Source organism: Camelus dromedarius, chromosome 9 (assembly GCF_036321535.1).
Source record: "Camelus dromedarius isolate mCamDro1 chromosome 9, mCamDro1.pat, whole genome shotgun sequence".
Classification (NCBI taxonomy): domain Eukaryota; kingdom Metazoa; phylum Chordata; class Mammalia; order Artiodactyla; family Camelidae; genus Camelus; species Camelus dromedarius.
In genome coordinates, this window is record NC_087444.1 from 79,156,917 (window position 1) to 79,169,586 (window position 12,670).

Genomic DNA, 12,670 nt, shown 5'->3' on the forward strand with positions numbered 1-12,670 from the left:
GGCTACTCTGGTCATCATGTAGTTAACTTCTTCCAGCTGGTGAGGGCTCAATGCAGATGGCTCAGAATATTATCTATAGTCTTTGAGGAGGAACTAAAGGACCTCAACTGTTTAATGACTAAATTACTATTTTGTCTAGTTTTCCTTTGTTTCTGCGTTTTCTAGTTTCTCTGATTACATCTATTCTTTGAAGTTTTTCTACAAACAAGGAAGGCTGAGAATATTGGGGTGGGGGCATGTCTGTCCTGGAAAGGCCCCATGGGGTCCTCCACCTGCTACAATTCCTCCCACTTCAGCTGCCAACCTCAAGTACAGTTGTTAACCTGTATTTCTGACCAAATGGCTGTAAATCAGAGGTTCCCAGAAACCCTCTCCTTGGGTCTGATTAATTTGCTACAGTGGTTCACAGAATTCAGGAAACTCAAGTGATTACCGATTTACTTACAAAGGCTATTAAAGGATATAAATCAATGGCCAGATGAAGAGATCCATCGGGGGAGGTATGTGAGAAGGGGCTCAGAGCTTCCATCCCCTCTCCGAGTACACCGCTCTCCTCTCCTCCACATGTTCACTGATCTGGAAGCTCTGAACCCCACCCTTTTGGGGTTTTTAATGGAGGTTTCAGTACCCAGGCATAATAGATTAAATCATTGGGCATTGATGATTGGCTCAACTTCCAGACCCTCTCCCCTCCCTGGAGGGCGGTTCTGAATTTTCCAATCATCTAATCACATGGCTAGTTCTCCAGGCAACCATCTCCTACCTGTAGGTTTGGTCCAAAAATCACCTCATTAGCATGTGACAAGAGACACCTTTATGGCTCTCATCACAGGAAATTCCGAGGGCTTTAGGAACTCTGTACCAGAAATGAGGATGAAGACTACATAGATATTTATTATTAAAAAACCACAGTACTGCACATGCCTTGGTGATTTTTGCTTGCATCAGTCATTATTCTGATGACCAAAAAATGATACTAAGTTTATTTTCATTGTGCTCAGGATCTGTTGAACTCTGAATCCAGGTTCAGCAGGAGAGCTGTGTGGTACTTTTATCTGTCTCTGACCCCTGAAGTCCTGTTTACCACCTCCAGAAGGCTCAGCCTCAGGAGGAGCTGAAGGTACGTTTAGAAGGGTATGTTTCCAGGAAGAGCAGCAGCCTGGAGTCCAGGCTGATGGCATCAAATACACTTCACTTGTCTCTCTGTTCGCCTCATTCCTTGGCTCCAGAGAAATAGTCACTAGTGAGTGACAATCTATGTAGTTGCTGTACCTAAAGAGGGAAAGAAAAATCAAAAGAGGCAGTTTATACATACAAAAATGGAGGTCAACTCTCTCCCGCCTTTCCAGTCAAATATGGAACCTTCTGCCTCCTGGGAAAGCCTTCCACAAAGGTTCACTGATCATTCACTATGTGCCAGGCGTGGAGAAAATATTGGGGAGCAAAGCTCACATACTAATGGGGTTTCCAGACTCCAGTTTGGAGCTTGAAAAGTGGGTAGTGACCTCTTCCCACGGGAAGAGCCTTCAGGGACCTTGACTCTACAGAGCCTGATAAGACCCTCGAGCTGAGAACAGCTTCTGCCTCCCTGGAGAAGCTGGGGGTGACTCCGCCGTGTGGAGGGACCGGGCACTCAGCGGGGTCCACCTGTGGGCCAGACTGGAAACAACAGGCCGGTACCTTGAACTGTCCCATCTCTGAGATCTTGTCCCTGGTTTTGTCCTTGGTCTACGGCCTCTCCAGGTTCTCTTTCTTTCTGCGTATTTTGTCTCGATCTTCGATTTTGAAACCAAACCTAAGTGAGTAAAACAGAGAGAATTAAAACAGTTGCTGTCGCACAAGCCTCACCACTGCTCTTCTCATAAGGCACAGGGGAGAGGGGGTGATTTCCTTGGGGCCTAATTCCAAAATCGTTGGCGTTCCATACGTCAGCTGGGAACGCCTGTCAGACCTCAGGATAGAGCTCAAAACCTGCGTCACGTCCCTAGTACTTCAGACCTCGTGTCGGCTTTCGTGTCCTGGATGTCCCCGTGGTCCCCGCGTTACGAGGGTGGGTCTTGCCCCAGAGTATCGTGCCTGTGCTGTCGCGCTTCCCTCTGCCTGGAGTTCTCTTCCCAGCTTCTGTAATTCCTCTCAAAAATGCCTATGTTTATTCCATGACGCAGGTTGGAGCAATGTCTTCTAGAAAGACATCCTTTATCCCGTAAGACCTGGTCAATTGCTTCCCCTTATTGTGCCCGTAGATACACACACACACAACCTCACGTTTCACAGTTACTACTTTTGGTTTTCAGGGGTTCCTAGTAGAATAAGCATGAGTCTAGAGCCCAAAACCAGACTTTAGAAAAGTCACGTACTATCACTGAACTTGTCACCTCCTTCCTGAAGGCACAGACCACACTCTGCAGATGAATGATTGGTTGTTTTGCAAGAGCTGCACATAGGTGGCCCTAGTTCCTGCATCCAAACCAGAAGTCCCCTCTTCCAGCTGTCCCGCTGATATCTATGAGAATTTGTCCCTGCGTGGGGAAGCCACTCAGAGATTTCTCGCTGTGTGTGTACCTGCCAATATCCTGACTTCATAAGGGAAAATGTATTCAGCTTTGAATTCTGAGGAGAATAGCAGCCCCAGCGATACTGGGATGGCTTCTTTGGGGCACGGCTGGCATCGTATTTTCCCACTGACTTTTCTTCTCGCCCAACCCACGTTCCTCCTCCTTCCAGAATCACCCCAAACCACTTACTCAAAAGTCAGTCGGCCACTGAAACCTCTCTCCTCTACAGAACCTCTCAGCCTTCACCGTGACGCAGTCTCATCCTCCTCCTTGTGACTGTTCACCTGTCGCCTAACTCATCTCCCGACCCCGGCATGGAGTTCCTTCCTCACTCTGGAGGACGAGCAGCTACTTCAGGCTGCCACTGCAGCACGCCCTTCCCTCTGCCTTAACTCCTTCAGCATGTCCTCACCATCCAAAGGACAAAATGTTAACTCCTCGAGCAAGCATTTTCCAAGCGCCTGATCCACTCTAAGATGTCCGCTCGCTGTTAAGCGCACAAGGAGTAATCAGAGATGGACCCCACCTCACAGCTCACAGGCTCATGGAAGATGGTATGTACAAAGCCCAAGTATGAGATCTTCCATTAATTGTCCATGAACAATGGCCCAGACTTGAAGGCCCCATCGGTATCCCTATGTTACCCAATTCTCCAGCCCGTAGACAGATCTACAGTTTTCTGGAAACAATGGGACATCTCTTAAGACTCCAGAGATGCTGCTTTTACTCAGCCCTAGAGTCGGTCTTCCTCCGAAGAATTTGTTTGTTTTGCAAGCCCCGGTTCCAGTTTCCCTCTGTTTCTGACAAGATACATCTGCTTCCTTGTTTACACCAAAGACGTCCGTTCACTCATCATTCTAAAGGTATTTCTGTTCCTCTCTGTGAACACATCACTACGCACTACAGTTCCTAGCACACAGTAGGCGCTTAGTTTGAATGCAAAGTGAAAAAATGAGGAAGGGAGGGAGGAGAGCGAAAGGGAAAGGAGCGTCGGGCCCGCTGAGGTGTCCTGGCTTCCTGGCTACAGGAGGGACCTCTGGTTTAAATACACGGACACACACACCGCCAACACCAGCACTGACAGAATCATATTCCATTTTAGGATTCTTTTTCAGAAATGGGCCTTAGACAGGCTGGTACATTTCCCTGAGCTAGAAGTTAAGTCTTTACAGTGGACGGTAACTCTGACCTCATGGGGTGATTAGAAGGGCTGGGGGGTGTGACAGAGCTAGACCTTGACCAAATGCCTGGCTCACAGTCAGTGGAGATCACACTTGTTCCTTCCTTTGTTCAACAAATTCTGATTGAACGTCCTAGTCCAGGCAATGTTCTGAGCAGAAGGGATACAACAGTGATTTTGACAGAAAAGAACCAAAGCGGGCGAGAGCGGGCCGTGGGGGCACCTGGGGGAGTGCCCCCACCAGCAGGAGAACAGCTTGTCGGAGGGTCTGCGGCTCCCGGCTGGTGGGGCCCCCCTTCCCGAGGAAACAGAGCAGTCAGATGCCTCATCACTCACCTGGACTCTTGACTCTGGAACCCCAATTTCTTTAGCCAGTTTCTCTCTGGAGTCAATCCCAGGGTAAGGGTTGACCTTAAACTCCTCGATGAGAGTTTGCAGCTGGGAGTTAGTGTAGCTGGTACGGGACCGCCTGTCCCCTCTGCCTGGAGGAGGTACAAGAGTGAGGGCAAAGGGACGTCTTGGAGATGAGTTACATGTTCAGACAGGGAACCCCACCATGTCCCTCCGTCTCCATCGAACTTGGGACCTGCTGTGTCCCCTCGAGAGGGCCTCGTCCCAGGCGGCCCCAGGCAGAAGGCGCTGGGGGCCAGGCAGTGTTTGGCTGAGCTGCTAGACTCCCACGCAGATAAGGGAAGCTGGAGAAAGTCTCAGAGGGACCCTGTGAGGAGGCGTTTCCAGGAGCCATGTTGACCCTTTGCCACCAGAAGACCCTGAACGGGTTTCTCCCTGAAGGAGAAAACATTCTCCCCACCCCCACCCCCGCCCCCAGAGCAGCGTTGGCCCCACCATGAAGAGGCTCGGCGGGGGGCCAGGACGGGGGGGGGGGGGGGGGGGGCAGGCCGCTCACCTGGGGTCTGCTCGGCGGGGGGGCCGCGGCCCTGGCGTGCGTCTAAGCGCTCCCCCGGCCTCTTTGGGAACTGATGTCTGGCTCTTCGATTCTGAAACCATATCTGGGCGGGGAAAAGAAAACGAGGGCAGTAACGTGCTTACAGCATCTCAGCCCCGTTGCTGCCTTTCTCCAAAGAGAGCAATTCTTATGAGCCCTGCGCTCAGGGCTCTCCCTGATACCTGTTGCATTTGACTAAATCTTAGAGCAGACTTCGGCATTTAGCATCTTCACAGCCTGGTCCCGGCATGATTTGCTATGAAAATCTTTTTAAGGTAAAAAAGAGATGCTGCAGTTAGTGTGCGTTTAAGAACCACCGCAGTGGGGAGGGTGCAGCTCAGTGTTAGAGAAAGTGCTCGGTTCAGTCCCCAGCACTTCCATTAGATAGATGGTAGGTAGGTAGGTAGGTAGTAGGTAGGTAGATAGATAGACAGACAGACAGATAGACAGGCAGGTAGGTAGATAGATAGACAGACAGATAGACAGACAGACAGGTAGATAGGTAGGTAGGTAGGTAGATAGATATATAAACAAACCTAATTACTTCCCTCCAAAAACTGTAAAAAAAAAATAAATGTTTTTTAAAAAGAACCACCTCAAGCCTAAATCTGCATCGCATATCAGTCCACTGATCCCTGGTCTACTGCACTTCATTGAAAGTGGATGAAAAGAGGAAGGTTGACCCTAACATCACCCACAGTTCCTCTGCAGTCTCACCGTGTCATCAGACCCTCGCCTACATCTGTGACCACATCACATATAATGACCTGCTTGGCTTTATGCCCTGGAAGAAGCGTGTCCTCCAGCCAGCACACCACACACACACTCCCTCTTCTCTGAAGGTGGACCGACACTTCTCGCCCACCCCCGGGAGCCCTTCACCCCCAGTATCCACATCTGTTGGCTTGTTTGTACATGTATCTTTTTACTGAAGGATAGTCAGTTTCCAATGTTATATCAACTTCCGGTGTGCAGCATAATGCTTCCATCACACGTGAACATACATGTATTTGTTTTCATATTCTTTCTCACCGCAAGTTACTACAAGATATTGAATACAGTTCCCTGTGCTCTACAGCATAAACTTGTTATTCATCTATTTTATATATAATAGTTAGTATCCACAAATCTTGAACTCCCAATTTATCTCTCCCCATCCCCCTTAACTGTGAGTTTGTTTTCAATGACTGTGGTCTGTTTCTGTTTTGTAAATGTCACGTAAAATGTGCTCAGTTAACAGCTCCCCCTCCCTTTCTCCTTCTAGTCTTAGAGAAATAGAACGTGTAGCTTACCTGGATTCTAGACTCTTCAGTATTGACTTGCAAAGCAAGCCTTTTTTTGGCAGCATAGCCTGGGTAAGGTTTCTGGTTGAAGGCATCAATGAGGATTTTCAACTGCTCTTCTGTGAACTTGGTGCGGCTGCGTCTGCACTTTGCCGGCATGGGCTCTGGGGAAAGAGTTAGGAGAGAAGCATTCAATCGGCCACTTTCTATAGTCAAACGTTAGGTTCAAGCTTGTCTCTCATTTCCCCTTTTCTTTTTTTTTTTTTCATCCTTTTTTCAGTTTGAATCCAACAGAACCCACTAGGAAAGAACTTTTATATAATCATAAAGCCCTTAAGCACACAAGCATGATTCTTGACCTTCTTCAGCTGATCTGAATGGCATGAATAGGGAGTCAAGGTCTTTTGTTTAAAAAAAAACAACATGAAAAATGGATGTGTTCTGTTTGTGTGAATCAAGAACAACATGCGTTCAGGAAATGCAGGCAGTGTCAGCCCAGTGCTGAGTACCTGAACTCACAGACATAAAGAGCGCCTACTGTAGGTACTGTTAAGCCCCTCCTGATTTTTCTGGTTAAAATTCCTAGGTATGCACTGATTCATTTTGAAGTCCGTTGCCCTGTATATCAGGTCAGTCTATAACTGACCCTATAAATAGGGTCAGTTTCCAAAATATTTTTAAAACACTATGAGGAGAATAAAATTAATTGAAAAAGAAATTCCATACTTTCAGTAGAATCTTTAAATAGGGAATACATGCCAAGCTACATGATTTTAGATATGGTACATCTCCCTGAAAACAGCCCAATCTGGAAATGCTGGGCATTCATTTTGGAACATACGACTTTGTAGCAGAATTAGACCTAGTGAACTGAGATGGAGACGCGCTGCTGGGAACGCTGGGGCTTCCCTGCAGGCACAGCCATGCTCGTAGCTGGAGGAGACTCTGACGTACTGAGCTGCTCTGATTGGCACCTCATACAAAGGGACAAGTTGAATCTTCTTTCTCTGGTAGTTTTGCAGTATTTCTGAGGTCACTCTCGAAAAACTCAAATCTCACCTTTATGCGAAATGAAAACCCAGTAAAAACTTCAACTGTGGCCACCCTTTACCTTCCTTGAGCAAAATAAAGAATTTACTTGGATTCCTAATCCATGAGGGTGGTTTCTTGTTTGATCCTAGAGTACTTGTCCCTCCTTAGGTCAAGGTTTGGCATCTGGCATTTTTACAGCCCAGTCCCAACATGATTTGCCATCATAATCTTTATTTTAATTGAAGTGCAGTTGACCTACGACCCTATGTTAGTTCCAGGTGCACAAAATAATGATTTGATATTTCTATACGTTACAAATGATCACCACACTGCAGTAATCTTTTTTAAGTTAATACATATATGCTTCAATTATTATGCATTTAAGAACCTCCTCAAGCCTAAATCTACAATTGCATACCAGCCCACTACTCTCTGGGGTTGTATGTCATTGAAAGGGGAGGACTAACCCTAACATCACCCACAATGCCACTGGAATCTTCTCTCAGTTCACCCCGGTCTTACCGCCATCTGAAATAAACTTATACATGTTTCCCTGTTTCTGTCTAAGTTCCCTCTCCATAGAATAAAATTCTACAAGACATTCTACCCTGTCTTGTTCGCTGTGGAATTCCCAATGAATGGAATTAGGACTGGCTGAATGATTTGTGAGGCTCAGTGCAACTATTCCAATAAAATTATATTCCAGTGAAAATGCTGGGTCCCTTATTCAAAACGTTTGTGAAAATTTTCAAGAGAGTGGGTAGGGGTATATAGCTCAGTGGTAGACACGTGCTTGGTGTGCACAAGGTCCTGGGTTCAATCCCCAGTGCCTCTGGCAAGGGGGAAATAAATTAATTAATTAAAAAATTTAAAAATTTCAAGAGGGCAGCAGCCAAGCATAAACCCTCTAAGCCTAGGGCGCTGGGCAGCTGGGCATGGCACTTACTACCTACTCCATAAACACTTGTTGAAAGTTTGAATTACTGAGTAACCCTCTAGCAAAAAAAAAAGATGCAAACAACAGCAACCCAAAACCTTTGGTAATAACTGCCACCACTCCAAACCATTCAAAATGGAATCAGAAACCAAGAGAAATGACGGTTTGGAGAGAACTTCCAAATAGTTCGTGATGGAATTTTTCTGGTGACAAAGTGGTGTGCTCTGAGGTAAGTTAGAAATCCTCACAAGGAAAAAGGTCCTCACAGAATTCCACCCATCTTATAGCTCCACTTACGTTATTCTCCTTGACTGTGTCGTTGTGTGTGTGTGTGTGTGTGTGTGTGAATGCGGATTTTTTAAATTGAGCTATAGTTGACTTACTATACTGTGTTAGTTAAGGTCCATCCTTGCTGCTGCAAATGGTATTATTTCATTCGTTTTATGGCTGAGTAATATTCCTTACATATATATATACACACACCACATCTTTATCCATCCATCCGTTGATGGACATTCAGGTTGCTTCCATGTCTTGGCTATTGTGTATAGTGCTGCTGTAAACACTGGGGTGCCTGTATCTTTTCAAATTAGAGTTTCCTTGGCATATATGCCCAGGAGTGAGATTGCTGGATCATAAGGTAGCTCTACTTTTAGCTTAAGGAACCTCCATGGTGGCTGCACCAATTTACATTCCCACCAACAGTGTATATATACTGTATATAAAATATTTAGCTACTATATATAAAATAGATAAACGGCAAGTTTATACTGCATAGCACAGGGGACTATATTCAATATTTTGTAGTGAACTATAATGAAAAAGAACATGAAAACAAATAAATGTATGTATATGTACAGCTGAAACATGCTGTACACCAAAAATTGACGCCACTTTGTAAACTGACTGTAATTCAGTAAAGAATGGGGAAAAAGAATACACACATATCTAAACAGACACACAGACCTAGAGGACATGCAGTACACTAGATCTGATGTCTGTGGCCGTCCTGGAAAAGAGGAGCGGTTAGGGAAATGAAGCGAACAGAGATAAAACCCATGCAAAGCCGAGGGCTTGTTCAGATCTGTCATAGGATGTCAAGCTCACAGTGGCAGATCCCTATTTTCCAAAGTTCGAATTTTCCTAGGAAAGCTTGGATTTTTCCTTCTTTGCTCAATGGACAAATATTTACTCACAGGACTACCAGGTAAGTCCTGGTAGAATGAACTAGAATATTTTCATCTAATTTCAATTCTTCAAAATAACATTTCTAAAGCATCTACTAACAGCCAGACCCTGTTCTAGGCACTGTTAACAAAATAGGCAAGATATCTCTGACCTCATGAAGAGTCAGGAGATTAAAAAAAAAAAAAGTGAAAATATAGAGTGTGTCAAGTGGTAAATATTTCCACTGCAAAAAAAGAAGGAAGGAGAGAAAGTGAAGGATGCACGGGGTAAGGCCATGATTTTAATAAGTGAAGTAGTCAGGGAAGACCTCCCTGAGAAAATGACTTAAGCAAAGACTTGAGGCCAATGACAGAGGGAACGATGTTGACATTCAGGAGAGAAACTTTGCAAGAACTGAGGACAGCAAGTGGGAGTCTGCTTGGCCTGTTCAAGATACAGCAAAAAGGCTGTAAAGTCTGGAGAGGTGGAAACAGAGCAGAAGCAGACGAGGTCCTAGACCTCCCAGGCGGGGTAGATTATACAGGACCTCTCGGGGCCAAGTGCCTTTGACTCCCAGTGTGGCGGGAAGTCACTGAGGGGTTTGGAGCAGATAAGAAGACTGGTAGTGTAATAAGATCACACAAGCTGCAGGGTTGAGAATAGACTGAATCAGCGCCAGGGTGGAAGCAGGGAGATCAAGTCGGAGGACATCACAGTGATCTAGTGACTGTGGTGGGAACAGACCGAGAAATGGTCACGAGATCCCCAAGATACTTGGATGATAAAGCCAACAGAATTTTCAGCCTGATTAGATACAGATTATGAGACAAAAACAGGGCCAAGGATTTTTCTAGCTTTCTGACATGAGCAACTGGCATTTCTCGAGCAAGGAAACCAGTTGGAGGAGGAGTCTGGGTCTGAACGTCGAGGATTCAGTTTGGGACAGGCTGGGCTTGAGATGGCAGTTACAGGCGAGCAGGCAGTTGCATAGACAAAGCCAGAGCTCAGGACAGATGCTGAGTCTGGAGAGGGAAACCTGGAAGCTCACTTTGATTCCAAAGACACTCTGGTCCCAGAATATTTGATGCCTCCCATCGGGTTTTTTCTTTTCTTTTAGTGTGTCTCTCTCCTGTTCCTTCTTCCCATCTATTCTTTCCTCCCACCTCCATCCCAGAAACAATCATTTGTATTGTTTAGTTCTTGAATGCCTGCGTCTTTCCAAAGTTCCCGGTACTCAGATGCACACAGGATGGTATATTTTCACATCACGTGAGAGAAACTGGCTTCCCCTGACCCTAGCACCATTACTTAACAGTGTACAAAACAGGACTCCCACAACATCTGACAAGCCCACTAGGTTTTCAGCCCAATTTCCCACCCAAACCAAGGAAACCACAATGGCAGTCTGGTGTGCAAGGAACTTACGTTTTGGAAATTTGTCTTCAGCCATGCTGGAGGAAGAGTTCCGAAGTCAGACTCCACCAGGAGACTGAGAAACAGCAGCTGGTGGGGCTTTTATCTGATCCGCCTGGATGGCCCCTCCCACTAATCTAATCATTAGTGGCTGATCCGAGAAGTTCACCTTTACTGATTATTTCATTTCTTAAGCCAGCATACACCCGATTAATCTAGGAAAGACTAGATAGGATTTTTTCCTTCCCTTGATGGAGATTTAACAACCTATACCAACCTCGACACCTGAGCAAGAGTGTTTTTGAGTATATGCCGTTTACACACCTTTTCCCAAATGTTTATTTTATACATACGTATTTTTTTTTTTTGAAATTTCTTCTTCATACTCTTCACTTATCTCTTGAAGTGGTGGCTTTTTCTTATTAAATTAGTAATTAGTCTCAGGATTAGGATGAGGCAAGTAAGCCTCTCATTTCCAGGGAGCGATATTTAAGGGGGTGGGTGGGGTGCTAAGAATTCTGTGATCAAAATAAATAATGTTTGAATGCAATACTTAAAAATTAATGGCAAAATAATCCACGCTTGCAAAATGTAAAAATTGTAAATAAAAACAATCCTATCCTGCAGCGACAGGAGTTATGCATGTGAGGGTGCATACGCAGTGAGTAAAAAGGCATTTTCCTTGCAATTCCTTCTTGAAGTCATTGATCAGTCTGGAGGGAATTTGACAAGTTATTTTACTTCTTTATAGCTGTGTAGCACAGGCAACTATATTCAATTTCTTGCAGTAACCTATAATGAAAAAGAATATAAAAAGGAATACACGTATGTATATGTGTGACTGAAACACCACACTGTACGCCAGAAATTGACACGACATTGTAAACTGACTGTATTTCAATTAAAAAATAAATATTTGTTGATAAATTTCCTCTTGATTGCCATTTACAAACATGCAGCATTGAGGACCACTAGTGCACAAACACCTCCTCGAGAGGCCTCTAGACAGATATATATATATAGAGATAGACTGTTTTCTGAATTGGTTGTCAGATTTCTGGAATTGGCTGTCTAATTGGATTAGATTTAAAGATGCTGATGGCTCTTAATAAATAAATAAATAAATAAGTTTTAAAGATATGCTAATGGGTCTATTCCTAGCACTAAACTGAGCACTGATAGTACACGGTGTGAGCTGTTTGTAGAGATACACAAATACCTCCACTGGATACTCTTAATCAGCCACTTATAAGACGCGACGGGATATGTACGGCGGAATCACTTTTCCCTTTACACCTGAAACTAATGTTGTAAACCGGCTACGCTTCAACACAAAAATAAGAATTATTAAAAATTTTAAAAAGAAGCTAAAGGACTCTGTGTATGATACTTTCGAACGTTTTTGGAAAACTAAGGAATATGACAATGTCGGGTGGTCGCTCCTAACGTGGCTGTGCGGGGTAGTGAAAGGAAAGGATGAGTTCAGGGTTTTCAATTCCCAGGTCATTAAAGAACACAAATGACCTAAGATCTTCTGTGAGTGCCCCAAAGAAGACCCTTACCTCCTGTGGACATAGGGCTGAAATTGCTGGAAATCAAATGCAAAACCTCATGCTGGGATTGGCTGAATTATAACACGCGTTGAACTCCCAGCTTCACAGGGGATCTACTTTCAACGTGAGGGCACTGACTGGGGAAAAATGGGATGGGGGTATGTGGGAAGACCTTGATGAAAATGAGGACATTGAGACCCTAAATCCTGTTGAGACGCCTTTGTCCGTGGTAAAGGTCTCCTCTCCCCCACTGACAGCACCCATGGGCCGTGGCAGCCCCACCCTCAGTGGTGTCCCCTCCCTCTCTGGGGTCATCAACCCTGCATTGCCTGAAGAAAGAGCAGTTGCCTTCCCTGAAGCAGCTGCCATGCATGACAATGGAGATACTACCCAGGACCCACCTCCACTAACCTTTATGCTTTTAGAACTGGAACTCCACTCAATGCCAGTGGGCCCTGTGGAAGGGATTCAGGATGGAGGGAAATAGGGCACTGGCCCTAGATAGTTAAGGTGCATACTAAAGAACAATTTTAATAAGCCCAGCATCTTCCCAGATAGTAAAAAGCACTAAATTCATTAGCGTGACATATCTGGTTTGATTTAA

General features: G+C 45.1%; 1 protein-coding gene across 1 annotated transcript; it reads right to left on the bottom strand.

Moving 5' to 3' along the window:
* Window positions 1-817: 817 nt before the first annotated feature.
* DUXA (double homeobox A) lies at window positions 818-10,623 on the bottom strand. The gene is made up of 6 exons (XM_064489925.1): window positions 10,526-10,623; window positions 5,974-6,128; window positions 4,643-4,745; window positions 4,072-4,217; window positions 1,681-1,795; window positions 818-1,272 (listed from the first exon to the last, which is right to left on the bottom strand). Exons 1-6 carry the CDS (start codon window positions 10,548-10,550, stop codon window positions 1,256-1,258), a joined length of 561 nt encoding a protein of 186 aa, XP_064345995.1. The 5' UTR covers window positions 10,551-10,623; the 3' UTR covers window positions 818-1,255.
* Window positions 10,624-12,670: the final 2,047 nt, after the last annotated feature.